The sequence below is a fragment of the Mandrillus leucophaeus genome, unplaced genomic scaffold (genome assembly GCF_000951045.1).
Source record: "Mandrillus leucophaeus isolate KB7577 unplaced genomic scaffold, Mleu.le_1.0 Scaffold196, whole genome shotgun sequence".
Taxonomy (NCBI): domain Eukaryota; kingdom Metazoa; phylum Chordata; class Mammalia; order Primates; family Cercopithecidae; genus Mandrillus; species Mandrillus leucophaeus.
In genome coordinates, this window is record NW_012101987.1 from 2,045,220 (window position 1) to 2,072,513 (window position 27,294).

General features: G+C 44.4%; 1 protein-coding gene across 1 annotated transcript in view; it reads left to right on the forward strand.

Annotated features, from left to right (window-relative positions):
• Window positions 1-27,294, forward strand: part of LOC105538642 (astrotactin-2) — an 844,928-nt gene that overhangs the window by 719,399 nt on the left and 98,235 nt on the right. The window contains exons 14-16 of the mRNA XM_011978544.1: window positions 12,698-12,822; window positions 17,076-17,180; window positions 19,502-19,681. Coding sequence (XP_011833934.1) covers window positions 12,698-12,822; window positions 17,076-17,180; window positions 19,502-19,681 — 410 coding nt within the window. The remainder of the gene's footprint in view (window positions 1-12,697; window positions 12,823-17,075; window positions 17,181-19,501; window positions 19,682-27,294) is intronic.

Sequence of the window (27,294 nt, forward strand, 5' to 3'; positions counted from 1 at the left end):
TGCTCTCGAGTGCTCATGGTCCAATGAGGGAGACAGAGGGTGACTGGGAACAACAGTCCAGTGTGAAAATGCTCGCATAGCAGCAGAACAGGGACTGCACAAACACAAAGAAGGAACATCTAACTCCCAAATGAAAGGAGGGACATTGACAAAGTCCTCCTAGGGAAAAAGAAAACTAAAAAAAAAAAAAAAAAAACCTAGAATGTGACAGGCAGAATAATGCAAGATGCCCATGTCTCAATCCCTGGAACCCATGAATAAGTTATCAGTTATCTTACACAGAAAGGAGAACATTCAGAGTGCAGGCGGAATAGGGTTGCCAGTCAGTTCATCTTGAGATGAAGAGAGTCTCTGGATTAACCAGGTGGCCCCAATGAAATCAAAAGGATCTTTAAAGAGGAAGAGGGAGGCAGAGGACAGGATGAAGTGAGTGTGTGATGTGAAAAGGACTCAATTGACCGGGCGTGGTGGCTCACGCCTGTAATCCCAACATTTTGGGAGGCTGAGGCGGGCAGATCATGAGGTCAGGAGTTTGAGACCAGCCTGACCAACATGGGGAAACCCCGTCTCTACTAAAAAATACAAAAATTAGCCGGGCATGGTGGTGCATGCCTGTAATCCCAACTACTCAGGAGGGTGAAGCAGGAGAATCGCTTGAACCCAGGAGTCGGAAGTTGCAGTGAGCTGAGATGGCGCCCCTACACTCCAGCCTGGGTGACAGAGCAAGACTCTGTCTCAAAAAAAGGACTCAATTTGCCTTGGTTGGCTTTCAGGATGGAGGAAAGGGGCCATGAGCCGTATGGACAGCCTTAAGAAGCGGGGGAAAGGCAAGGAAGTCAACTCTCCCCTAGAACCTCCAGAAAGAGTCATCTCTGCTGACACCTAGAAGTTAGCCCAGAAGCCCATGTCAGACTTCTGACCTACAGAACTATAAAATAAATTAGTGTTGTTTTGAGCCACTAACATTGTGGTGATGTTTTACAGCTGCAATACAATGCTAATACATGGAGCTAATGACATATTTGTGTTAGAAACATCATTTCAGAAAATCGTTCTGGCTGCAAGATAGTAAATGAATTGGAAGGGGCAAGGCTGAATTCAGAAAGCATGGTTAACAGGTCATTGTAGTAGTCGCTATGGGAGGGGATGATGGCCTCAAGGACAGCTATTAGGGACTGTGTCTATACCAAACCCTGGAATCAGACTGTGAGGAGGAGGAGGGATCTGAGGGAAACTAGTTACATAGATCCTTGCAGCACTGAACATTGAATCTGAGATGGGAAACACGTGCAGAGAACAATCATACCTAGCAGAGTTGGTGATCTTGAGATCAGAGCCAAAGTCAAGTGCTGTGGAAACAGAAGGATATTGCTTCCAAAGAAGGGACTCAGTGACAGCTTCCTGAAGGAGATGACACCACGAGGTCTGTCTGGGAAGTCTACAAGAGAGTGCAGAGGAGGTTGCAAATAAACAAATACCTGGAAGGAGTTCACAGTTCAGGGAGGGTATCATGCAGATAGAGAGGTCACTCTGCCTAACCCTTGAGAATGCACAAGTCGAAACAGGACTGGGTTGGAAATTAAGAATAGGGATTGATAGTCCAATTCTGCCAAGAAAACACCTGCAAGGTCTTAAATAAGACACTTCTCGACACTGCCTCTGTTTCTTTTCCTGTCAAATGGTAACAGTAATGCTTATCATTTCTGGGAGCATCAGATGTGATTAGAGTGGACCCATGGGTATGCGCCACTGGACGGGCCAGTGAAACAACTTTGCAGCCATGGTCCTTGAAACACCCTGGACAGTAGGGGTCACAAGCTGCATTCTGCCATGGAGCAAATGGCAGTTCTGAGAGCCTCCATCTGGGAAGTGACTTGGCCTGCTCGAAATGCTGGCAGTTAGGCTTGAGATCTGACCATCTTCCTGTGCGGCTCACAGTTAGCAGTTAAGCTGAGGTGGACTGACAGATAGCAGAGGCAGAAAGGAGGCCGAGGACATATGTGGCGGGACAAAACACACTGGTCTGTTTTCTAGCTGTGGTTAATGAACTCAGGTATGTGTGGAGGGCTCTGGTTCTCAGTACTACTAATACGCAAATCTTGGGGGGGGCAGGTGCCCGGAGTCAGCACAGGAGCATGGGCTTGACTGCTTGGGCTCAAACCTGCTCGATAAAAAACCATGACTCTTCTTTTACTCCCCACCACATGCAGTTGGCAATGGAGATCAGCAGGTTCTATTTCCTGACTCTCTCTCAAATCTGTGCTGCTTCTCTGTATTCTGTTGTCCACTTAATTGGTTATGTCTTGTCTGGATTACTGCAAAACCTCTTAACTGGCCTCCCTCCTTCCAGCCGTTTTTCAGTCCATCCTCTACCCTGTAGTCAGGCAGTCTTTTTGAAGCTCCTATCTGATGGTTTTGCTTTCCTGCTGAAAACCCTACAGTGGATCTCCTCACCCTTAGAATGAAGCCCACCTTCTGTAGCATCACTTAGAAAACCCATGAGATCTGAACCCTCCTCTAGCTCTATTCCATCCTTGCTTCTCACTCACTGCTTTAGCATCTTGAAACTTAGCTTATTGCAATTTCCAGAACATGCCATGTAAGTGTTATATCTGTGCCTCTTCCATTCACACACACACGCACACACAGACACATACATGCCTATGGACTTTTGTGCATGCTGTTCTTTCGGCATGGGCCCCACCCTCACCGCCTTTTTCTGCCCTCTTCCTTATTAACCCCTCCTAGTCTGTCAAATCTAACCTCCTCCAGGGAGCCTTCCTAACCTCCTCAGTCTACATTAAGTTTTCCTTCTCTTCATTTCCTTTGTCCCTGAACTTTCTCAATGAAACTTAGACTTTGTCCCTCTAACCTATAACCATCCATTCTCACAGTCAAGCATTCAAAAATTATTTTGCTGCAACTCAGTATGCAAAAATACTGTTGTCTTAATTTTATAAAACTGACATAATAATTCTCTCAAGTTTTCATTCCACTGATAGCAAAAACATATTTCCTCCTGGTATAGTGGCTCATGCCTGAAATCCCAGCACTTTGGAAGGGTGAGGTGGGCATATTATTTGAGATCAGGAGTTCAAGACCAGCCTGGCTGACATGGTGAAACTCTGTCTCTACTAAAAATACAATTAGCTGGGCGTGGTGGCACACACCTGTAATCCCAGCTACTTGGGAGGCTGAGGCAGGAGAATCACTTGAACCTGGGAGATGGAGGCTCCAGTAAGCCGAGATCACACCAGTGCATTCTAGTCTGGGCAACAGAGTGAGACTCCATCTCAAAAAAAAAAAAAAAAAAAGTATTTTCATTTTTTGATTAAGGATAAAAACATTTTCTCTAAACATTAAGTCCACTCAAAGTTGAACTCCCCACCAGTCTTGCCTCAGTTGCATTTTCCACACCAGCCTTGCCTCTCCCTCTTACCAAACAATCTCCCCTATCCTTTAACTTGGCCTCAGAGAAGGCAGAGGTTGGTGAGGGAAGGTCTCTTGTACAAATGTATTCTTGTGGATCCTTGCTGGTATTTGCTATGTGATTTTTTGGTTTGAGCTTGGCTCTGAGCGCTAGCACTGGCATCCATTGAGGTATGGAAGGTCTTGGGTAGTTTTCTGAGAGGAGCAATGTGTTGGAACCCACAGCCAATGTCCAAAGTCATTAGATCTCAACACTCTGAAGCCCCCTTTGTTCTAATGTTCTAATCCCAGCCTCATCCACCATCCCTGCCACCACGGGAGTGAAGGATTTATGCCAAGAGGTCTTTTTATTTTTAATTTTATATTTTTAATTGACATATAATAATTGTACATATTTATGGGGCCAGGAAGTCTTGACTTTTTTATCCCCTTTACCCTGTGCATGCAGAACTTGGTGGGAGTGGCGCCAAATTCAAGTCTCTTCTTGACTTACTGATACTCTCTCCCAGGAGTTCCTGCTGGCTTGTTGAACAAGGGGCTTGCAAACTTCCCAGACTATATCCTGGGTCTAGGGGAGCAAACCCAATCACCCCTGCTCACCTGTCTCAAGATTCTTAAATATCTTCAGTGTTTATTGACACTACTCTTGTACTTGGGATGAATGAGGGGTGGTTTGACTTCCAAAAGGCCAGGAGGAGGGTCATTGAGGCACTCCCATCTGAACTCTAGGCCACTTGACTTTCCTCTCCAACAATTCCTTGCAGCACCAGTGGTAGAAAGAAGAGCGTAGTACTTCCTTTTCTTATCTGGTGGGAACAATTGTGAGGCCATCACCTGCCCACTCTGTATATTAAAATAAAATATAATGATCTGAGTCAGCAGGACTGGCTTTTGATAGAGAAGGAAACTTCACTCTCAGCACAGGCTGGCTTTTGAAACTCTTGTCCAGCTTGAAACACTGCAAAGTCAGCTTTGAGAGGCAAAGGTCAAATAGGATTTCTGGAGAATGAAAAACATTTTAACATTTTCAAAACAATGATTTACATTGCACACATGTGCACACATACATAGGAGGCATTTGTAAACATGTGTGTCTCCTATCAGGCTGTGAGTAACTGGAGGACAGAGAATGTCGTTTTTATTTTTGTATTCCTAATGCCTGACAAATAACAGTAAATATTTGTTGAGTGAATGAATGAATAAATGGCTAAATGAAAGAATCACTAAATCTTGAGTGCTTGACCAGATAACTTAAACTATGACGCATAATTAAGAAGTAGAGCATATGAAAATAGTTTCTAACCGCTGCTTAAGAAGGGCAGAGCTTCAGGGTGGGCTGGTACCAACCAACCAGTGTTAGCGTCAGTTTATCAGCACCAGACCCTATAGGTGTCTCCAGCACCTGCAGAACAGCTACAAAATCTAGCCCAGCACCTCCCAGGCTGAGGTTCAGACAAACATTTTGTACCAGCCTGTTCCTCTCAGTTCCAGAGAAGGGCAGTGGCTTCTGCACATCATACAGCCAGCCAGTGACAGAGCCAAGATGAGAACACAGGTCTCCCAACTGCTTGTTCTCAGAGGACACCAAATCTCAGCCAAAGTTATCCTTGTCATATGGCATAAAGGCTCAGTTCAGTCAGAGAAGAGGGATGGGGCACAGTGTACACCAGGGAATATGTCCTCATCAGCTTTGGGATTTTAAGGCAACCTTTTTTGAGGCTTCTGGCCAGTGTAGGAAGAGCCAGAGAACCAGGCAAGGAGAGCGGGCCCCTCCCTGCAAACTCAGTAGCTCCCAAGCCAAGGCTCCCAGCTTTCCCTCAAGGAAGAAAAGACTGCAGACAGTGCTGGCTGGCTCTAAGGTGATTTACCTTCCTGAAATACCTCAATTTAAATGCTAATTTCCCTAGAACCAAAGGGTGATGGCTTTTGCATGCTGGTTGCTGTGTATTAGTGTACCCAAAACACACATATTCTTAAAAGAGGGTGGCAGGCAGCAAAGACCTGAGGAAGGGTGGAACAGAGTGGCAGAGGAGTCCAACTTCCCTTGTTTGTCTTTGCTGTCAGCATGGCTGATCAGAAGGAAGCTAGACATGGTGCATCCTCAGTGGAAATGTTTTGTAGGATTTCTGTCATTTAGAGGTCATATGCAGGTAGCCTGGGAGGGTAAAGAGACCTTCCCCTTCTATTACACATGGTTCAACAAATGCTCAGGGGCATATACAGTGAGACAGGCACTGTGCTGGACCCTCTGAGAACCTTGGAGAGATTCAGAATCTAGTATGGAATCCAGGAAAATAAGCTAGCATTAAAAATAATTTTACGGCCGGGCATGGTGGGTCATCCCTGTAATCCCAGCACTTTGGGAGGCCGACGTGGGCAGATTATGAGGTCAGGAGATCGAGACTATCCTGGCTAACATGGTGAACCCCATCTCTACAAAAAAAAAAAAAATACAAAAAACTAGCCGGGCGAGGTGGCGGGCGCCTGTAGTCCCAGCTACTCGGGAGGCTGAGGCAGAAGAATGGTGTGTACCCAGGAGGCGGAGCTTGCAGTGAGCCGAGATCACACCACTATTCTCCAGCCTGGGCGACAGAGCAAGACTCTGTCTCAAAAAAATAAATAAATAAAATAAAATAACTTTACATAATTCCTCCTCTTCACACATTGAAGCTGAACTCATTATCACCATTTTACAGATGAAATCACTAAGGATCATAAAATTTGAAGTGATACTCCTGAAGGTCACACAGCTAGAATTTGTATCCATGTCTGTATGAGTTCTAAGCCCATACTTTCTATCACTAGATCCAAAGGCCACATCTGGAATCTATTTACAAACAAGATGCATGAAAGTAAAGTGATAGAAAAGATGTATTTCAGCTGGGGAAAACTGGAATGGTATTATGGAAATGATGGTTTTTCAATGGGGCCCTTTGCTGCCCACTGGCATTGTTCATTTTAGAATGTGCCCACACCTCTACCTCTACCTGAATGTACATATGCACACCAAGAATGGGAGGCCCAACCAACCCTTTTCTTAGGGAGATCATCTGTTCCCATCCAGTCCCCACTGACTCAGTGGCCCCTGGCCCCTCTGTCCAAGGTCCATGGGAGCCAGAGTATGTATGTACTTAGGAATTTAGGGGAAGAAAGTAGGGTTTTGAAGCTTCTTATGGAATATTAGACTCAAATCCTCAATACGCTTTGGGTCCTGAAGCATTCTGGGACTCTATGGCAAAACATCAGAAAGGGCTTCATCAATAGATGTAGGTCATGCACATATTACCACTGTCTCTGGATTTTCTTCCTTCACTGCTTCAACAAATGTTCGTGGTGCACCTACTTTTTCTCAGTTTTACTCAGGTACTCAGTTTGCACTGCTGGGCCCTGAGGAGGCAGCACTACATTGGACAGGCATAGTTTGGGGCTGCATGGAACTCACTGTCTAGTGGGAAAGACAGGTGTCCAACAACATCTCCCATGAGCACAAATATCATTAGAAATGATAAAGCCCTTCATAGAGGAAAACAGCAAGATACGATAAGGATGTGTAACAAAAGAACTGATTCCAGGGAGAGTTGTTAAAAGGCAGAGGAATAGTGGATGGTCTGAATGATCAGTAGGAGTTGTCCAGGTGCAGAGGGAGAGCAAATTCCAGAGAGAGGGCAAATTCTAAGTGGGTCCTTGTGTGGGATGGGAGCATGCCCCAGAAAAGGAACTTAAGGACAGTCAGAGCAGGAGGAAAACAGTGGCCCAGGGGGCTGTGGCTCAAACAATAAGGCAGCAGGAGTAAGTAGGCAGGGTCTAGATTATGAGGGATCTTGTAGATCTCAATGCGACATTGATTCTCTCCTGGTCTTCATGAATGGAGGCATCTCCTCTGATTTTCCACTGCTGTATCCCTAGCACCCAAAACAGTTCCTGAAAAAGGGTAGAGCCCCAATGAGTGTGAAATGAAGGAGACCTCTCACTGCCAGAGTCCCTGGGGCCCAAGATCTACTATTTTAGAATGGATGAATTGTTTCCCTAGAAGGTCAACTGAGATTGAACTGTTTTTATAGATACATTTGGGAGATGCTTGTCTGTGTGTTTGTGTGTGTGTGTGTGTATAAGTGAATGTTGTGTTTCAAGCAGCAGCAGAGCCACTGTTTGTTTAATCAAGCATTTCTCAAAAATGCCTTCTTGAAAGCACACTTCACTGTGGTGGTGAATAACAGAACTACCCGGTCTCATCTCTAAACGAGTCAAGCTATCCCAGGGATCAGGAGCACAGGCTTGGGATCAATTCACTGAGCATGTACGTACTGTGTGCTGGGCTCTCAGCAGGAAGCTAGGGGTGTTAGAATTTGGTCTTGGCCACTGCTGCTTTCTAACCGTGGACCTCAGTTGGACAAGTTCCTTAACCTCTCTGAACATGTTTTTTCATCTATAAAATGGGAATAATGATAGTACTTGTCTCACAGAGTTCTTATGAGGTTAAAATGGCATATACACTCCTATATCTGTTTTAATTTCAATCGTTTTGGGGGTACAAGTGGTTTTTGACTAGATAGATAAGTTCTTTAGTGGTGATTTCTGAGATTTTAGGGCACCCATCATCTGAACAGTATACACTGTATCCAATATATAGTCTTTTTTTTTTTTTTTTTTTTTTTTTCGGAGACAGAGTCTTGGCACAATCTCAGCTCACTGCAACTTCCGCCTCCCGGGTTCAAATGATTCTCATGCCTCAGCCTCCTGAGTAGCTGGGATTACAGGTGTGTGCCACCATGCCCAGCTAATTTGTGTATTTTTAGTAGAGACGGGGTTTCACCATGTTGGCCAAGTTAGTCTTGAACTCCTGACCTCAGGTGATCTTTCCGCCTCGGCCTCCCAAAGTGCTAGGATTATAGGCATGAGCCACTGCGCCTGGCCCCAATATGTAGTCTTTTATTACCCCTTTTCCAACCTTCCCCTGCCAAGTCATCAAAGCTCATTACATCACTCTTATGCCTTTGTATCCTTATAGCTTAGTTTCCAGTTATAAGTGAGAACATAAAACATTTGGTTTTCCATTCCTGTACGCTACTATATCTTGACACACTGCCTTGAATATAGAAGATGGTCAACAAATGCAATCAGTAAATCTCAGTAAATATTATCATATTGCTAGGGTTAGTTACCTAGCAGCTTTTACTACACACACACACACACACACACACACACACACGTTGGCACATGAACTACAGCATAACTGATGAGCAACAGATACGATCAATAAATATGGTCCATTATTTCTGTCTTCCTATTACACGAATTAGTTGTGTGGTAGTTTTTACTACACACACACACACACACACACACACACACACACACGAGCGCTGAGAATCTGAATTATTCCTGAGCATCCAAGTTTAAGCCAGCACCCTGCCAGCTCCCTGGTCGCCTCTCCCAGGTGGGTGGATTCTGCAGCTGCTGTCTGGGCTTCCATCTGAGGTTCTCAGCCCAGCGGAACTTTCCCAGCAGCTACTCTTCTCATCCGTGTTTTGCCTCCCAAAACAGCTGATGGATGCAAAGGCCCCGGGCGCCCTCTGCTGGCAGAGGCCTTGCAGGACTTGTGGCCATCACCCAGGCAGTTGCAGAGGGACCCCAGTACCCGAGAGACCATGTCGTTGCTGTGTTTTTCATTCGGGCTTCATCTTCGCCTACCTGCCCCCCTCCTTCCCAGCCTTCCATATTGGCTGGCTAATTCTCACCCCTCCATTTTCTCTCTCTTTCTGCATTTCTCCAAGTCCCCCTGTACTTTCTGGAAGCTCAGGAAGGAAAGCCTTCCTCTGGGAAGGGGTGTCCTGAGCCAGGCCCCTGCCTCCTGAGTTTGCCCACTCTACTTCCTTGCGTTGTCCCATTGGGGTCAGATTTCCTTGCAGAGCTAAGATGGACTTGACAGGAAGGCAGAAGGATTGGAGGAGAGGGACATGGGGTTAGAGAAGGTGGCATTACCATCCCTCCTCTGCAATTGTAAGAACATTTCTAGAGGTTTGAAATGGAGACCCTTGGGTGGTAAAGTGAAAAATGATAGATTTGGCTTCAGATCTCATTTCCCAAATGCACCCAGTGTGTAAGTCCATAGAAAATCCATTTCCTTGTCAGTTAAACGGGGAATATATGCCTATCTTGTGGCATTGGTGGTGAGGCTTGAAGAGTTCACATAGAGAACAGAGCCTGGGGCATGGGTGAATAGCTCTCTCCTCTCTTGTAGGAGCAGCAAGGTCCTCGTCTTGGCTGCAGCCTGTCTGGGCTCAGCACACGCCCAGGCACTATGGCCCTTTCAGCTTCGACAGCCTGTGTCTGTCACAGGCAGGTCCTTCCACACCCTGTACCCAAACAGTGATGAGGAGTGCTAGAATGTCTTTTGAAGACATCTACCATGACCTGTTAGAGAAACAAAGACTCTATGCCAGGCATACAGTAAATATTAACCCTTCTATATTCAACTATCTGAGTGAATGCTTAGGGAAAGGCAAGCTGAGAAATAAAACCACAATCTAGTCATGTTTACTACATAATAAAGTACAAAATATACTCGACTTAAGCATTGGGTTTGCTTTTAAACCTGATAGAATTCTGGAAAATTTAAATGCCAGATTGAATCAACTTTAAAACTTAACTCATGGTTGAAAGCAATGTATTACTAAATTTTCATCTGGGGCCAAACCACCTGAGATCTCCCACTTCCCAGCCTTGTGGCCTTAGGTAGTTACACAACTTCTTTGTGCTTCAGCTTTTCAATGTCTAAATGGGGAATGTAAATGACACCTACTTCATAGAGTTGGGTGAAGAGTAAGTATTGGCAACTGTGCCTGGTGCATAGTAGGTGCTCAATAAAAGGCTATTGTTATTGTTGCCACTCCACTAAGGCCAACTGAGTAGCTGTTATGATCCCCATGTTACAGAACAGATCATTGGGATTTGGTTGGTTTGCTCCAGGTTACACAGCTAGGATGCAGTGTGGGCAGAATTGGAGCCCAGTCCTCATAGGCTCCTCTCAGCTTCCAAGGCTGAGCTACCTCCTTACCCTCACTCTGGCCTCTCCTGCCCAGAGTGAAAACAAGTGCTGGGGATCTTGCAGGGAAGAGACTTTGTGCAGCAGCACCTGGCACATGCAGAATTCCTGACAGCAACCCCCACCGATTGTTCTGCATGGCCATTTTCGTGTTTTCCCCACTAGGCTGAGAAGATCTAGAGGACAAGGGGACGCATCAGTCTGTCTCTGTGTTCTTAGCACCCCCCAGCACAGGATTCCACCCAACTATGTGCTCAGTGCATGCCAGTTGACTGCCTAGGGCATGGACTACCCCTTCATCCTGCTACATCTTTCAGGGAAAATCTATCACCAGAGACCACCACATCACAAGGGAGGAATGAGGACATTTAGTCCCGGCTAGGGTTACATGTTATGTGGAGGTACTTCCACTGACCAGAAGCCTGTCTTTTTAAATTCACATTGCTATTCCACACTCCCAGATTTGCAGACAAAGACCAACCATCTGGGTAGAACCCATTATCACCTGCACACACAGACATAAACAAGGATGACTCCACAGACAGTCACGGCACACCCACACACAATAGCATGTTTAAATGGTGAGTGTGGGCCTTAAAACTCACCATCATGCACATGCATCCTGGGCAGAAAGTCTCAGGCCCAGCCAGACCAGCTCCACCATCTGTTAACACCAAATCTCATGTTACTTGTCTTCAACTTAAAGATAATGATATCTATCTTTTGGGATTGCTGTGAAGATTAAGTGATAAAATGTATATAAAGTATTTAGCTAGATTCTAGCAAACTATAAAGATTCAATGAATAATACAGATGACAAAGACAATGATGATAATGATGGTGATGCTGGTGGTATTGAAGATGGTGATAAAGTCACATCCTCTGGACTCAGAAATGAAGAAAGTGTTCATTAAATGGATGAATTGATTATGAGTTTCAAAGGTGCCTGGAGTGGGGTGCAGAGATGTTGAGCAGACAGGAAGGTGACCCAAGCCACTCAACACTTTCACAGGTGCTTTTGAACTGCCTGAGATATAGGCTTCAAAGGCATTGCTTTGGCATCACGTATTTTTGTTTTCGTGCTTCTGATTTTCATTTCAAGGTTGACCGTTCGATGCGTCAAAATGAAGTAATAAACATCCTCCTTTTGTTCTTCTCCTCCCCCTTCTCTTCTCTCCTCCTCCTCTCCAGGCTATAATTCGTGTCTTTAATGCTGGGGATTTCTGAATATAAAGGGACCTCAGAAGTCATATTTAATATGGAAAAGCCCTCGATACCATCCATGCCAACTGGCTGTCAAGTTTTCTGCTTGCACACCCTCAGTAACAGGAAGCTCACCACCTCTCTTGGCAGGCTGTTAATTTTTAGGCAGGTCTATTGTCCGGAAGAATGAAATCTGCCTCCCTCTGCTGCACTGTTATTACCATCCTCTCAGAACTTTGTTCATGGTTCAGTTCTCTGGGGTCATTCAGAGGTCTGTCTTCTGTTCCCTGGGACTGGCCTGCAGGAAAGGGATAGAGGCACCTAAAGAAGTTAGAGCAAGGGAAAGAGCACTAACCTGGAGTCAGAAGACATGGGTCTAACCTATTAGGTTGTGATTCAGCAAGTCATTCCCTTTCTCCAGACCTCAGTTTCCCCATCTGTAAAAGGAAAAGTTAGAGCGAAAAAAAAAAAAAAATCTTAGGGCCCTTCCATTTTACCAAACATCTATTTTTCCAAGGTTTGTTTGTTCTTTTTTGTTTTTCAGCCTAATCTTGCCTCCTTGTTCTTCAAACACTACACACTATTCTCAGTTCTCACATCCTAGTTCAAGATTGCCACTGCTTATGCCAGGGGACATTTAGCAGCCACATATACAGTGTATAGAGCATCAGAGAGTATCTTAAATAATTGGTAGGTTTTTCCCATTAAGTGCTTACAACAGCCCTTAGAACTGAGTCTCACTTTATGGACAAGGAAACTGAGGTTCTGAGAGGAATAGTAGCATGCTTGAGGTCATACAGCCAAGTAAGCAGTGGGGCTAGAATTTGAACCCCAGCCTGCCTGATTCAGGAACCTGTAGTTAGCACCGTGTTCTCAGAGCTAGGATTCAGGAAACCAGAGGCATCACAGCAAAGCCACCCACCATGAGTCTTTATTCTGACTACAGCATCCTGCCTCCTTGCCCTGCAGCCCCCAGCAGCCTCCACTTCCTCGATTTGGCAGTCTCTCTGCTCCTCTCCACAGGGAGAACAACTTCATCAAGGACTTTCCCCAGCTGGCCGACGGGCTGTTGGTGATCCCGCTGCCGGTGGAGGAGCAGTGCCGGGGGGTCCTCTCCGAGCCCCTCCCGGACCTCCAACTGCTCACTGGTAAGACACATGTGCCAGACCCTTCCCAGGTTTCCTGACCACACACCTAGTCTCCACACCTAGTGCATATCAGTCTTCAGCAGATCCAAGATGGGCTCCATCAAGCCTCCTCCTTCATGAGGAATGGGATGGGAAGGAACTTGCCCCTCTTGGACTGCTGCTATTGGCTGTGCAGAACCAGGGACTTCCCCGAGACCCCAGACTTGGGACTGCAGTCATCTTTGAGAGGAGGTTCCTCTCTGAGAACAGGAACAATTTTTCTCAGTGAGAGTTTTGCCTCTGTGAATGAGTCTCAAAACACTTTTCATTCTCATTGACAATTTTGGTATTTTTCCACTTTTAGTATTTTATTTTTCTTGGTTCATTTTAAGTCATTCTAAAGCAAAGAAGTGAACTCTCCAACCAGGAGCCTCTCCTGCTTGAAAGCACTTGAGTTACACAGCTCGTTTTTGTGTGTGGGCACTGTGCCATCTGTTGGGTGGGTATTATTTTTACCATTTGATAGATTAGGAATCTATACTTAGAGAGGTAGAAGGGACCAGTCCAAAGTCACACAGCATATCTGCCAGTACTAAACCCTGGGTGCTATAGCACCAAGTCTTTTGCCCTTTTGACTCCACTTTGCAGCTCCCCCACCCCTGCAACCACTTTCTCTCCCCACTGGGAAGTTGCCTTTTGCAGGCTTTCCTGAGACTCCATATTTTCTGTCCAACCCCAGGGTGCTCTTTCCTCTTTTTGTGCTCCGAGTTCCTCTCCTACCCTTTTCTTAAGAAATTTCCTAAGATGTGAGGGTCCTGACTCTGCCTTTGTGATACTGTGGTTGCATGCCTTATCCGCAGCCCAGGGAGAATAGTCACGGGGAAATCGTCATGGGGAAGGATATTAGAGCTCTCTCACTGAGAGGGGAATTGTCCCCCAGGGAAGACCCCACAATGTCACAGACCTAGGTTTAAATCTCTGCCTGCCCTCCCCATCACTTGCAAGCCTGGGAAACCTCAGAAGAGTCATCTAACCTCTGTGAGCCTTTCCTGTGAAAGAGTATAGATGGAGGAGAGGACCCACATCGCTTAAGAGGTCCTGGGGTCCAGGCACTTTTTATGTGTTAAACCATGTAACCCTGCAAGGCCATTATTGTCCCCTTTAAATTGGCTAGCTAGGTCATGAACTCCTCCAAGGCCACGTGGCTAGTCTATAGTCATGTCAGGATTTAAACATAGTTGGTCTCAACTCCAAAGCTGATGGCATATCCACTATGTTACATAACCCCTGACCTGTGCTATTTCAAAGAGGGACCCAGACGTAGATCAAATGAAATCATGGATGTAAAAGACACCTTGTAAAATGTTACAAACAATTTCACTGCCTTCCTTAATTTTCATTTTTTATAAGATCATAAAATTTCAGAGCTGACATGGGCATCTAGTCTAATCTTCCTTCCTGATGAGGAGTCAAGTCTATAATATCCTTCCTGAGTGGTTATCCCTCTTTGGATACCCCCAGTGATGGGGAGTTTACTACCTCCTAAAGCAGACATGTCCATGGTCTGTGAGGAGGTGCTGTGCTTTAATGGAAAGGCCCCTGAACCTGTCATTGATCCTGGTATGTCCCTGGACAGTTTCCCTCTCTGAGCCTCAGTTTATTCCTCTAAAATATAGGGTATGGTCCGGGCGCAGTGGCTTATGCCTGTCATCTCCTCACTTTGGGAGTCCAAGACAGGTGGATCATCTGAGGTCAGGAGTCTGAGACCAGCCTGGCCAACATGATGAAACCCCATCTCTACTCAAAATACAAAGAATTAGCCGGGCATGGTGGCGGCTGCCTGTAATCCCAACTACTCAGGAGGCTGAGGCAGGAGAATCACTTGAACCCGGGAGGCAGAGTTTGCAATGAGCCAAGATCTCGCCACTGCACTCCAGCCTGGGCAACAAGAGCGAAACTCTGTCTCAAAGAAAACAAAACAAAACACAATGCCAAAAAAATAGGGTATGATAATTATTTTTTAAGGATTCTAATGAGAAATAAAGATCATGTATATAAAATTCTTGGCACACTATGGGTATCCATTAGTGGTTCAAATTGTTATGATTCTTTGTTTTGACTCAAGGATTTTGGAGATTTCCTAATAAAGAGAACTGTTGCATTTCAAGATATTTATTATTATTATTACTACCAGGAAAAATTCCTTCCTCCATCACATAGCTTCATTCCAACCGTAATCCCCAGGTAGGGAGCTGGGATGGGGAGGGCAAGATGGGAGTCAGCGACAGAGTAACCCAGGGATGAGTTTATGGTTAGGAACAGAGTGAGAGTTAGGCAGTCAGTGGATAGGCATTTATTGAGAGGATACTATAGGCCAGGCTCTCTTCTGGACTCTGTAGAAGGGGAGGAATATAGAACATGACCTTGACCTCAAAAAGCTGACATCCATTCCAGTGGCGAAGCTTTTCTTTCAGGCTTGAATCCAGGAACGAGCAGGGATGGAAGGAAGTGAGGGATGGAGTGAGAAGATGGTTTTATAAATTACTTGATAATCAGAAGAAGTTTTTTGTTTTGTTTTGTTTTGTTTTTACATTTGGACATCATGCCACCAAGTGAAAGAGCTGCCTCTCAGCAGCCTGCACCATTCTACCTCCCTCTGTTGGAGAGAGGCCTTGGCTGCCAGTGCCCCCACCAAGTCTGCTTTGAACATGAATGAGCAGTAATGGAAGGAGCAGAGACTGCCTTGTCCCTGGTGTCTGAATCTTCTTGTGCAGACGTTTTCTCTGCCCTTAGTCAAAAACACAGCCCTCCCCTTCCTCCCTCCACACAATCTCCTTTTCTCCCCAGCCTCTGCAAAGGAAGGACGGGAGAGGCAGAGCAGATAAACAAAGACGACGTATTTATAACAAACAACCTCGCTCCAGTGGACATATCTTTGGGGATCATGAATATTTTACTTTAAAATGAAAGTCTCTGAAAAACTATTTTATTCCTGAAAAGGCTAAGGAGGATAAGGAGGAAAAAAAAAAAAAAGGTGACAGTAATGGACAACTTTAATACTGCAGTAATGTCCAGGAAGAAATCATTTGTTACAATGAGATTCTCATTTTAATCTTGGTATCAAATATCTCTTTAAGTGCCTACTCACCAGGGGACAAGAGAAAAGGATAGAAAATGTGCCTGCCATTTGCAGAGGCACAGGAAAGCATGGATACATAAAAACAGTAATAATAACTGCTGATGTGACTAGCATCTTTTTAATGTATTTTTGTTCAGCTTATAAAAAAGAGTTTGCAAAGCTTATGGTAGAAAATTTAGAAAATAGAGGTGAATATAAATCAGAAAACAAGAATTTTTCATATACCACTGCCCAAAGTTAATCATTTGCTAACACTTGGTTGTGTCTTTTCTTTTTTTATTCCTTGTTTATACCTGTGTTTCCTGAAATGTATTCTATAAAACATGAATTCCAAGAGACCTTTCATACGAAAGGGGTTTTATGGTCAAAGAAGTTTGCACACTACCTTCATGCATATTAATCTAATCAAGATGCTGAGAAATTATACAGTTAAACTTTGTTTTGCCTGTGTTTCTCAGTCGTACTTGAAATAGAATTTATTTCTGTATACCTCTATTTTACATAATACTTATGAACATCCATGTTGCCATGTTAAAATGATAGTCTACATAGGGGTCAGCAAACATAAAGGGAAAGTTAATAAATGTGTTAGGCTTTGCAGATGGTTTGTATTGCAACTGCTCAACTCTGCTGTCATAGTGTGAAAACAGCTGTAGACAATACATAACAAATAGACTGTAGTTTACTTACACATGGTCTACATGCACAACATTTCTAGGTTACCAAAAGGCTCCCACTTCTAGTACCTTACTTGAGCCTCACAACATGCTTATGAAATAAGAGCATTAGAGATAGCTACAGTGTCGATGTGGAAACTGAAGCACTGAGATATCTAGTGCCTGGTGGCAAGTTGCAAATGGGGTGAGGTAAGACATAGATCTGATCTGAGGTTGCTCTTACTTGTAGGGTAAAGGGGACTTGCAAGCTATAGAGCAGAGAGAAAAATGAGGGGTGGAGCTGAGATTAGAGACCAGGAAGAGGCCTGGAGGGTGGGGTTCATAAAATTATCAATCCCAATGAAAGCTTGCACTTCAAAGAGGTGTCTGTTACCCACAACCAAGAGCTGCAGGGTGAGCCTTGTGGTGTGAAGCGTCTTAATTCTGGGCTCACGTGACCATCTTATTTCCTCTCCCAGGAGATATCAGGTATGACGAGGCCATGGGTTACCCCATGGTGCAGCAGTGGCGGGTCCGGAGCAACCTCTACCGTGTGAAACTCAGCACCATCACCCTCTCAGCAGGTGAGAACAGCGGACTTGGAATAATTTAGCACTTGTTCCCAAGGACCTAGCATGTGCCAGGGTATATGAGAGCACTAGGGATGCTGAGGAAATGGGATGCATCCTCTCTTCCATCAAGGAGTCCCAGGGAGGGTGGGTGGACCGGAGGCTGACAGACAGTAGGGTCAATGCAATAGTGGGGAAGCGGTGGCACAGAAGACAGAGCTAATCATTCTGGGGGAGCTAGAGAGGCTCCCTTGAGGAAAAAGTATCTGAGTAGGGTGTGGAAGTATGAATAGGAGAGTGGGGATAAACAGTCATCTAAGTCATATTTATGTTTCTGAAGTATTTCAAGCTTGTGAATTATAAATTCTCCTCAGATACCAATTTCTCCTTCTCTCCTGGCTAATTTATTTTCCTGTCCATCTCTGATACAAAAATCATATAACTCCCACACCCCCATCCCTTTACATGTACCACCCACATTGTATCCACATGAACTTTAAGCTCCAACAGATGGCAGCAATTTATAGTGCCCAAAATGGTGCATGTTCTTTCATGCCACTGTGACTTTGCCCATACTGTTCCCTCTGTCTGGACCTCTTTGTCTTGGGAACATATGCCATATTATTCTGTGATGCCTCTCCCATTCTCCATTCCCCTCAAAACAACTCACAGAATTCTCGGTGTTGAATATCTATATCAAGACATTAACAAGTGCTTGATTTATATTAGAATCTTGTCTATGACCTGAGAACTGTGGGCGGGGCTTGGGTCTTATTTATTCCAGTATCTCCAAAACTAACAAAGATCAGCAGATTGTTGGTGCTCATGTATGATGGAGGAATTTTTTTAAAATAAATGAAAACTGAAAAATAAGGAATGAATGAAAGAACCTGGAATGAGGCCTGGCCTAGGATTTTCTACCCTGACTCTTACTAATAACACTGTCACGGGTTTATTGTCTGAGTGTCCTCTAATTATCTATGAGTTCTTTTCTTCTCTTTTCTTGTTCAATATCACTTTGTTCATCAGCAAACTGGAGCTCTTATAGCCTGGGAATTGGAGGATTTCACCCTCTGGAAAGTAGAAATAGTAATTATTGCTGACATCTGTTAAGCATTTTATAATGTTTCATTTCTTATGACAGAACAGTACTGCAAGGAAGGCATTATTTATCCCATTTTTCTTCACATAAGTATACTGAGGGTTAGGGAGGTTAAATAACTTGCCCAAGGTCACACAGCTAGTAAGTGGCAGAGCAGGGAATGAATGAATCAAGGATTTCATTGCAGTTTTGTCTGCCTGGATAAGAGCCTCAGGGCATCTCTGTGTGTTGTTTTTTATTACTGAACAGGAACCATCATATTATTAACACTACTGTATTAATTATCCAGTTGCATTACTTAACAGGTTGATGGAGAGGGGTTGTTCTCATCAGACACCCATTCTTTGAGCCCTAATGCTGTTTTCTGCCCCCCACATCCCATACTGCACTTGTGAATAAGATTGTGATGTTCCTATTAGAAGTACAAAGGTGCATCTGCTTTAATTAATCAATATGATGCTCCTGGAAAACCCTTTTGTCAATCAAATGTTGGCAAATTAGAGCTCACTTTTAATGTTGGAGAGAAGCTTGTTCTTTTACATTTTACTTTGATGTGGCACAGTATTGGTTGTTCTTGTAATAATTGTGGTTGGTATGTTTGCTGTGTCCCAGGCACTGGGCCGTGCACCCAGTTGGGGTGGGTGTGCGGGGAGGATGCATGTGCAGATACAGAGACAAATAAGGTAGAGCTTCTGACTTTAAGGTGGTGCATGTTGAAAGTGCAGAGAGGAGGCACTCCTGTCCCTGATGATGGGAAAGGCTTCTTGGAGGAGAGGTGACTTCCAGGGGCCTTGAAGCATAGGTGCGACTTAAGGAAGACATAGGGAGGCCATTTCAGGCATGTGTGTGTGTGTGTGTGTGTGTGTGTGTGTGTGTGTGTGTGTGTTGAGGGTAGTGAGAATGCAAGGAAAGATAGAATGATAGAAATTCCAGGTCACATTCAGGATAAATAATAAAACTAATTTGGCTGGAGCTAAAACTTAGTGTGGGTGGCTCATGAGAGATGAACTTGGAACCTTGAATATCTAGAGAAGGTCACTAGGCTTTGTCCAATAGCAGGGAGGAGCTCAGGAAGGGCCCTGGAAGAATAGCTTGGTCATGTGCCTGCTTGAGGAAGGAGAGAAAGAGGAGTAAGGCACCAAATCCAGGCTGGGAAGAACCTCTGCCACTGTATAATTTGCTAGCCGCCAGCCTCCCACATCTGACCACCTCCACATGCTCCTCTCTTGTCCAGGCTTCACTAACGTTCTCAAGATCCTGACCAAGGAGAGCAGTCGGGAGGAGCTGCTGTCCTTCATCCAGCACTATGGCTCCCACTACATCGCAGAGGCCCTTTATGGCTCAGAGCTCACCTGCATCATCCACTTTCCCAGCAAGAAGGTCCAGCAGCAGCTGTGGCTCCAGTATCAGAAAGGTAAGCTCGGAGTGTCTACTGGAGGAGGTGGCCAGGCAGGGTATAGAGGGAAGGTGTCTGGGGAGACAACAGAGCTGCCTTGGATCTAAATCTTGGCTCTGCCACATCTAAGCTGTGCGACCTTGGGCAAGTCCCTGCCTCTCTCTGAGCTTCAGTTTCACCATGGGCAGAGTAAGGGATCATACAATGATTTTTGCAGGATTCTCTCAAGTTAGGCATTTTCTGAGGCCTCAAGTTAGTGTTCTAGACTCCAGAGCCCTTGCTTTCTCCTGCAGGTACTTTGCTTCCCATATCCTCTCTTTGAAACACCTGCCAGGGATCAGGTTGGGGTCAGCAATTGGTGTCTTCTTGATGCTTTCTTCTCTCCAGGCTTCTTGGGAGAACCCAAAAAGAGCTTGGGTTCTTCTCTCCCAAGAAGAGCTCCCTTCCTCTGGAAAAAACAATCGCCTCGTGACCAAGCGGACGGTTTCCATTAAGTCCTGTGGAGAGGCTTTTATCCTCAGGACGGGTCAGCAGATTTCATTTCCCTTTGATTCTCAGCTATTATCAGAATTAGAATTCCTCAGACCAGGTGCAGGAGACCAGTCTCCGCCCACTCACCTTGGGAAGGTTTTTCCTTTTCCACCTCAGTTTTCCCTTCCTGTGAAATGGGTATGTAAGTAGCTATTCTTGTCTGCTTCTCACATTAAAGATAAGTAGTATATGTAATAGCATTTTGAGAAAGCTAAAAATATCGCACATGTATATACATGTGTTTTAATAGGTCAGTGTATTCACACTCCCACTTTACACATGAGAAAATGAGTCTCAGATATGCCACATCAAGTGCCCGTAGACACACAGCTAATAAGTAGCAAGGTCAGGATTGGAACCCAAGGCTGGCTGACCGCAAAAGCCCATGTTCTTTCCCTCTTTCAACTATACTGAAGTGCTTCTTGATATAGTTAATACTATATTATCAACTATTTGTAAAAGAAAGTCTCTCAATTGATGCAAAGGGTGAAGAGCAATGTTAAAAACATGCTTGCATCTTTTCATACAGCTCAGCCACCCTATCTCCAAGAATGAAAGCAATCACAACAAAAAACCACTAAGTGTGGGAGCCAGGAGAGATCTGAAAGATCTCATTGAGCATAGCACTCCAGTTTTGCAGTTGAGGAAACTAAGTCTGTAGGGGAGAAGGGAGCTTTCACACAGCTCTGCTTGGCAGGACCAAGACCAGGTGGGATTGCTCTACACACCCTGTCTAGTGCTTTTTATGTAGTTGCACATTCCCGAATGGATAAAACCCTAGTCCACCTGCCTTCCCAATCTCTAGATCCCTTCCTTTTGTCCCTGGAGGCTTTGCATCCCCAGTCGTGTTCTCACCCCTTTCTGCTTCCTGTGTGCAACTGAGTGGGGCAAGGGATGGTTTATGGGCACAGTGGATATAATTGAGTTGTCTGGGAATAGCTCCGTTTTATGACTGTTAACAATGACAGTCTTTAAGGAAGTGCATTAAATCAGTAGAAGTCTCATTGTGCTACCCTGCAAATAATGTGACACATCATTAAGCAGGGCAATAAGCTTCAGGACTTTGAAGTAATACAATTAGGTTATGTTTATAAAAACCTTCGCTCACTGTGGCCACATAACTAATTTGCTTCATATCACGTTTGGGGCCTGGGACACTACTCTGATTCTAAATCCCACCCCTTTTCCATCCTTAGCTGTCTTCAGACTTTAGAATTTTTCTTTCCAGAAAATCCCATTCCTTGTCTGGTGGATCATGGAATTTGTTACAAATAAGATGGGAGAGGAGGAAGAAAGAGTGCTGAAACAACAGCTAGGAGGACCCCCTCAAGACCTGGCTTTGCCACAAACTTGCAGGGTAAACTTGGTGTTTTCCTTCCTGGGCTTCTAGTCTACAAAGGCACTTTTCTTGCTTCCATCATCCATACTTGCTCCCAAGAAGAGAATAGGGGATACATTGAGGTCAACTTAACCATTCTGTGTGTTTCTTCCCCTCCATCTTCACCTGCTGTGACCACCTAGATGGTAGATCAAATACTCTGGTTTTATTTTTTATATTTGGGAGTGATGCTAGGGAATGGGGAGATGAGAAGCTGGGGATTTGCCTCTGTAGAGTTGAAAGAAGTCTTTGGACTTAAAGATAGCTAGTATCCCTTTTCGCCCCAGCCATGAGTTGTGTGTCACTGACATCTGCTAAACATTGGACAGGCCAGGATGAATCTGGGCTTGGGGGCTGATACCTCGGGGGACAGAGCTTGTGAGAGGAGGAGGGACAGTGCGGTGCTGAAGTGGGATGGAGGATATTTCATGTCTCTACTCCTCTTTATACACACCTGGCAGGTAACCTCAGGTAAAGGAATTACTAAGTCTCAGTTTCCTCGTGTGTTAAATGAGGGATAGTAATTCTCTTGCCTGGCTTTTGGGAGAATAAAATGAGATGATGTAGGTAAAATGTCTGGTACATAGTAGGTACATAGAAAACAGTAGCTTGAAATAAAGTAAAAATTGAGAGCATCAGCTGAGGATTCTAGTCCCCGCTCCATACCTTGCTCATGTGTGAGCTCAACCCTCAGTTTTCTCTGTGAGCTACAGATGTCACTAGAAAAATCCCTGTAAGTGTCCTTTTAACTTTCTTAGTGGAAGGAGGAGTGGAGGGGCCAAACATGGTAGAGTAGGTTGAAGAAAATAGACCAAATAGGGCATGGATAACATCCATGAACATTCATACAGCCCTCTACAGTTTGCAGATGGCCTTCCTATGATCTTCTCATCTGCCTACAAAACAAAGGAGGCAAGGGTGCTCCCTTTACAGAAGGGGAAACCTTAACTTACAGAGGCAAAGGGCCACCGTTCTTACTGAAGGAGATTGTGTTTGAATCCAAACTTGAGCCCATTGCTTCCTTCGCCCTAGCTCTGTTGTCCCTGGACATTAGAAACAAATGCCCTAGCCTTCCCAGGTTTCATAATGATGGGACCCTGGCCACTTTTTTGATCTGGGGAAGCCACTGGAAATTACTGGAAAGCCAAGGGAGATGGGGGTGAATGTGCCTTATTAAAATATTTCCCGTGAGAGGTTTACTCTCATTCCCCTGTTTCTAAAGGTACATTCTGTGGGCAAATAAAATCATAGTTATCATTCATTAATTCTTTGAACATTTCCCAACTGTTTTTTCTCTGTATTTTCTTGTGTCAGATGTTGTGGCACCAAATAAAGAAGATATGGGTTCTGTTCCTACGTTGTTCATTACCAGCATGCCTTAGTCTACCAATATTTCATCATTTTTGTTACAGACTTTAAAAAAAAATCCACTAGTAGACAGCAGGGAAGAGGGAGGGGGCTGACATTTCCAGGCTGGGTGGGATACCCAGTCACTATCATATTATGGTCTCTAGCTTTCATGTGCCAATTCTGATCAACTAGGGAATGGCTTGTCTAGAACACTGTGTGCAAGTTATTGGGATAATTGAGAAAGGGAACTACGATCAGTTGGTAATGTCTATTCTAGACTCAGAAAGGAAGTGTGGTGGTCTGGATCCTCTGTATTTTCTTCCCTGTAATAGGGCAAAAATAAAAGCTAGAATAACAGGCCTAGTTTTTGATGTTGATCCCAGAAGGGGCACTGGGCATGCCAATAACCACTGGTAAGAACTCCAGGTAGGAAGGCAGAATTTTATATCACCAGGTGGGAATTCTGAGCTTTCCAGTAGTCTGTAGGTGACTAGAGCATCAAACAGGTCAATAAGGTAGAATCTAATCCAATGCAGGAAGAGCTGGGCCTTAGGACACAACTAGAGTAGCCAAAGTCATCTCTGGAAGCTCCAGGTTCCAGGCATGATTAGTATGGAAGCTATTTAGCCTGTTAGGGTTTCTTTAGCCGTTACCTCTGCTTCCATGCCATTCCCCCAATCAGTGTGTGAACTTCTGAGTCTCTTGCTCTAGCATAATACTTTCACTACATGTTGCTGTGCTCTTGATATCCCTGTATTTTGAAAAAAACTACCTTCTTCTCACTGGGGCTCCATTTTACCTTTTGACTTGATATTCACACATTCTCCCTAGCTGTGATCATGAAACATGAGTTTTATATCATGATGAGGGTTCACTGTATAAAGTCACCCTTCCTGTGGCTACCTCGGATAAAGACTTTCTCATTTGGAGATAAAGCACAGGTTTCACAATCAGATGGACCCCAATTCAAATCCCAGCTGTATCTCTTACCAGATGTGTGATCTTGAGCAAAGTGGTTCATTCTTCAAGATCGGTTTTCCCATATGCAAAATGCAAAGTCATTGTGTAGATTGAGTAAGAAAATAGAGGAATGGATGGAACCATCCAGCTCTGAGTTGAGGACCTAATTATCTTGATCCAACCCGTGCCCTCCACCCAAGGCTGCCACATCCACTTCGATTACTGTGTTCCCAGGTGTGTATGTTTGTGTGTATGTATGTGCGTGCAGGCACACATGTGTGTGAGCAGGGGTGGGGGTTGCTAATTTGCTGTCATCCCTTGTCATCATTGTGACCCAGGATCAAGGGCAGAGGTAGATTTTCCTAGGATTGGGAGGGGCCTCAGTGAGTTTAGCTACAGGCTTGGAGCCAGTGAAAGGAAGGAGTTGCGGAAGTGGACTGGGGAGATACCAAAAGGAATCTGTAACTTTTATCATCCCCTGTAATTCTCTACTTAGGGAGGATAGTGATAGATGCAGGAATTAGCAATATTATAAGTTTCCTAAATTTTTAATTGCTTCTTTTTTATAGAGAAACTGACTATGGAAGGTGACATATATGTGTTTGTGAAATAATTGCTCATTCTGTGTGTGCATGTGAGAGAGAGAGAGACAGAGAGCTAGAGCAAGAGAGAGAGGAAAAGAAAGGCAGAGAGAGAAAAGGAGGAAGGGGAAAGGGAGACAGAAAAACAAAGAGAGAGAGACAAAGGCACACCAAAATCCACAAAGAGAAATGGAGAGATAAAGAGAGGCTAGAAGTCAAAGAATGCTATGCAAATAAAAGTGTACTGCCTAGGTGACCCCTGTGGAAGGACATTCTCTGTGTGAAGCTTGCACTGCTCCTGAGTTTAGATTGGGAGAGTCCATGGTATAGAAACATCCCCACAGATAAATACATGTCGCCACTTCTAAAAGGTGTCTTATCTCTATTACAATTTTCCTAGACTGTCCAAGGGATTGCATTTCTGCATTTCCATTTGAATTACAATGCGCTTTTGAATGTCAGCTGAAACATTCCTAGACTACTTTTTAAAGGAGTTTTTGGCTGTTTAAAAGGCATCTCAGGGGTTGTGGGTGGAGGAGGAGAAGGGAATGATTATTCAACTATCGCCTCTTCTTTTGAGGACAGGTGTGGCCAAGGAGCTGATGAGAGCTGGATAATTCTCCAGAGCCTTCAGTTTCCTGAGGGAACTTGCTTCTAAGATGGCAACAGGATATGAACGTAGTTGTTCTTAGGGTCTGAGACCTGCAGGGTCTTGGTTTACTTCCTCAGTGATTCAACATCCTGCAGACAGTTTTCAGGTTCCATCTTCTTGACCTTTCAGTAGCCTTTGACAAAGTTGTCTGCTTTCTGTGTGAGGCACTTTCTGTGTTCGTTTCGGTACCAGATCTTCATGGTTTTCTACCTCCCCTCCAAACTGTCGCATCTCTCTCTTCTGCAGGTTCATCCTCTTCTGCATCATTGTAAGTGAGGTTTCACAGGAGCCTGTCTTATGGGCCACTCTTTCTAGACTGTTTCTATGGTCATGATCTCTGTTGTGATCCTCACACTGATGAGTCCTACTTTATACCTCCAACCTCAAGCTTTCCTCTGATACTTGCTATCATTCTAGTTCTCTTGCCTGCCCAAACTCCACTCCACACAACCTAATACTTTTCTATTGTTCTAGTGAGAAGCACCACCATCTGTTTAGAAGCAGAACCAGAAACCTAGGAATCCTTCTCAACACCCTCTCTCAAGATCTGAGAGCACTGACTTCGAACTACTTGATCCCAGGGCAGTCACCTCTGAATCTTAACTCCTTAATTTTATCCTAGGTGAAAAATCCCAGCCTGGCTGCATTTGTCTATGGTGGTAGGAGTTGGCTAACTATCCCTTTCCTCTCCCTTTGTACCTTAGTTTCTGAGAAGGTCTTCTGCTGAATTTTCCCCTCCATTTCCAAACCATTCCAAGTTCTGTCAATTTTAATTCTCAAATAACTCTTAAATTTCCCTACTTTTTCTATCTCACTGTTGCCACCCTATTCCAAGTCACCATCATAGCTTGTCTGGACTCCAGCTTTGTTCTCCTGCCTGGTCTGCCTGCATCTACCCTGCCACTGTGAATCCTAACCACACGGCAGCACTGAGGATGTGTATTAGCCAGGATAACAGAACCGACAGGATGGATATGTAGCAAGAGACTTAGAGGTAGATACATAGATACAGATACAGGCATAGATATGTAAATATAGGTGATATAGATACAGATTTATTATAATAAACTGGCTAGCATAATTATTGAGGCTGAGAACGTCCAACATCTTGCAGTCAGCAAGCTGGAGACCTAGGAGAGCAGATGGTGTAATTCTAGTGTGAATCCAAGGCCCTGAGAAACAGGAGACCCAATGCTGTAAGTTCCAGTCTGAAGGCTGGCAGGCTTGAGATCCAAGAAAAGATGTTTCCATTGGAGTCCAGAGGCAGGAAAAGACCAATGTCCTAGCTGAAGACATTCAGGCAGGAGGGTCAACCTTTTGGTTCTACTGGGGCCTTCAACTGACTGGTTTAAGTCCACTCACATTAAGGAGGACAATGTGCTTAGTCAGTCTACCAATTCAAATATTAATCTCTCCAAATTCATCCTCACATACATACCCAGAATACTATTTGATCGAATAGTTTGATAACCCAGCCAAGTTAACGCATGAAATTAACCATTACAGGATGTTTCTAAAATAGAGATCCGATCATGTTATTCCTTGGATTAAAACTTCTAGGTGCCTTGTCACTGCCATGGGGATAATTTGCAAATTCCTTCCCATGGCCGCAGGGCTCTAACAGATCTGATCTGTCCTCAGCCAACCTCTTCAGCCCCGTGTGTCTCTGTGCTTTCTGCCATTTTGTCATACTGACTTTCCTTCAAGTCCTAGAACAAGCTGCGATCCTTTTGTCATTTGGCCTTCTGATTTTTTTTTCCCCATTTTTGCTGAATCACTTCCTATCACCCAACTCAAATGTCACTTTCTCGGGAAACCTTTCAAGAAGCCTCAGGCTATGTCAGGATCCTTTGCTACATTTTTATTTTCTTAGAATGATGTTCTTTTGCTACACATAACCTGTTTGTAAGTTCACATTTATTAGTTTACATCTTTCTCTCTTGCTGCACTGTAAGCTCTGTGAAGGCAGGGACCCTGCCTGCTTGGCTAATGCCTAGTCAGTGCCTGGCATATTGATAGCATTCAGTAATGTTTATTGAAATAAATGAGTGAGTGAGTGAGCCTTGGAGGGTCATAAATGCCTTAGTGGTATAGGCAAAGTGTTGTTCATCTGCATTTGTGGTTTATTTGGGATGAAAGTCTCCATAGCTTTCTTGCAGTCTCAAAGGGTTCTCTGACT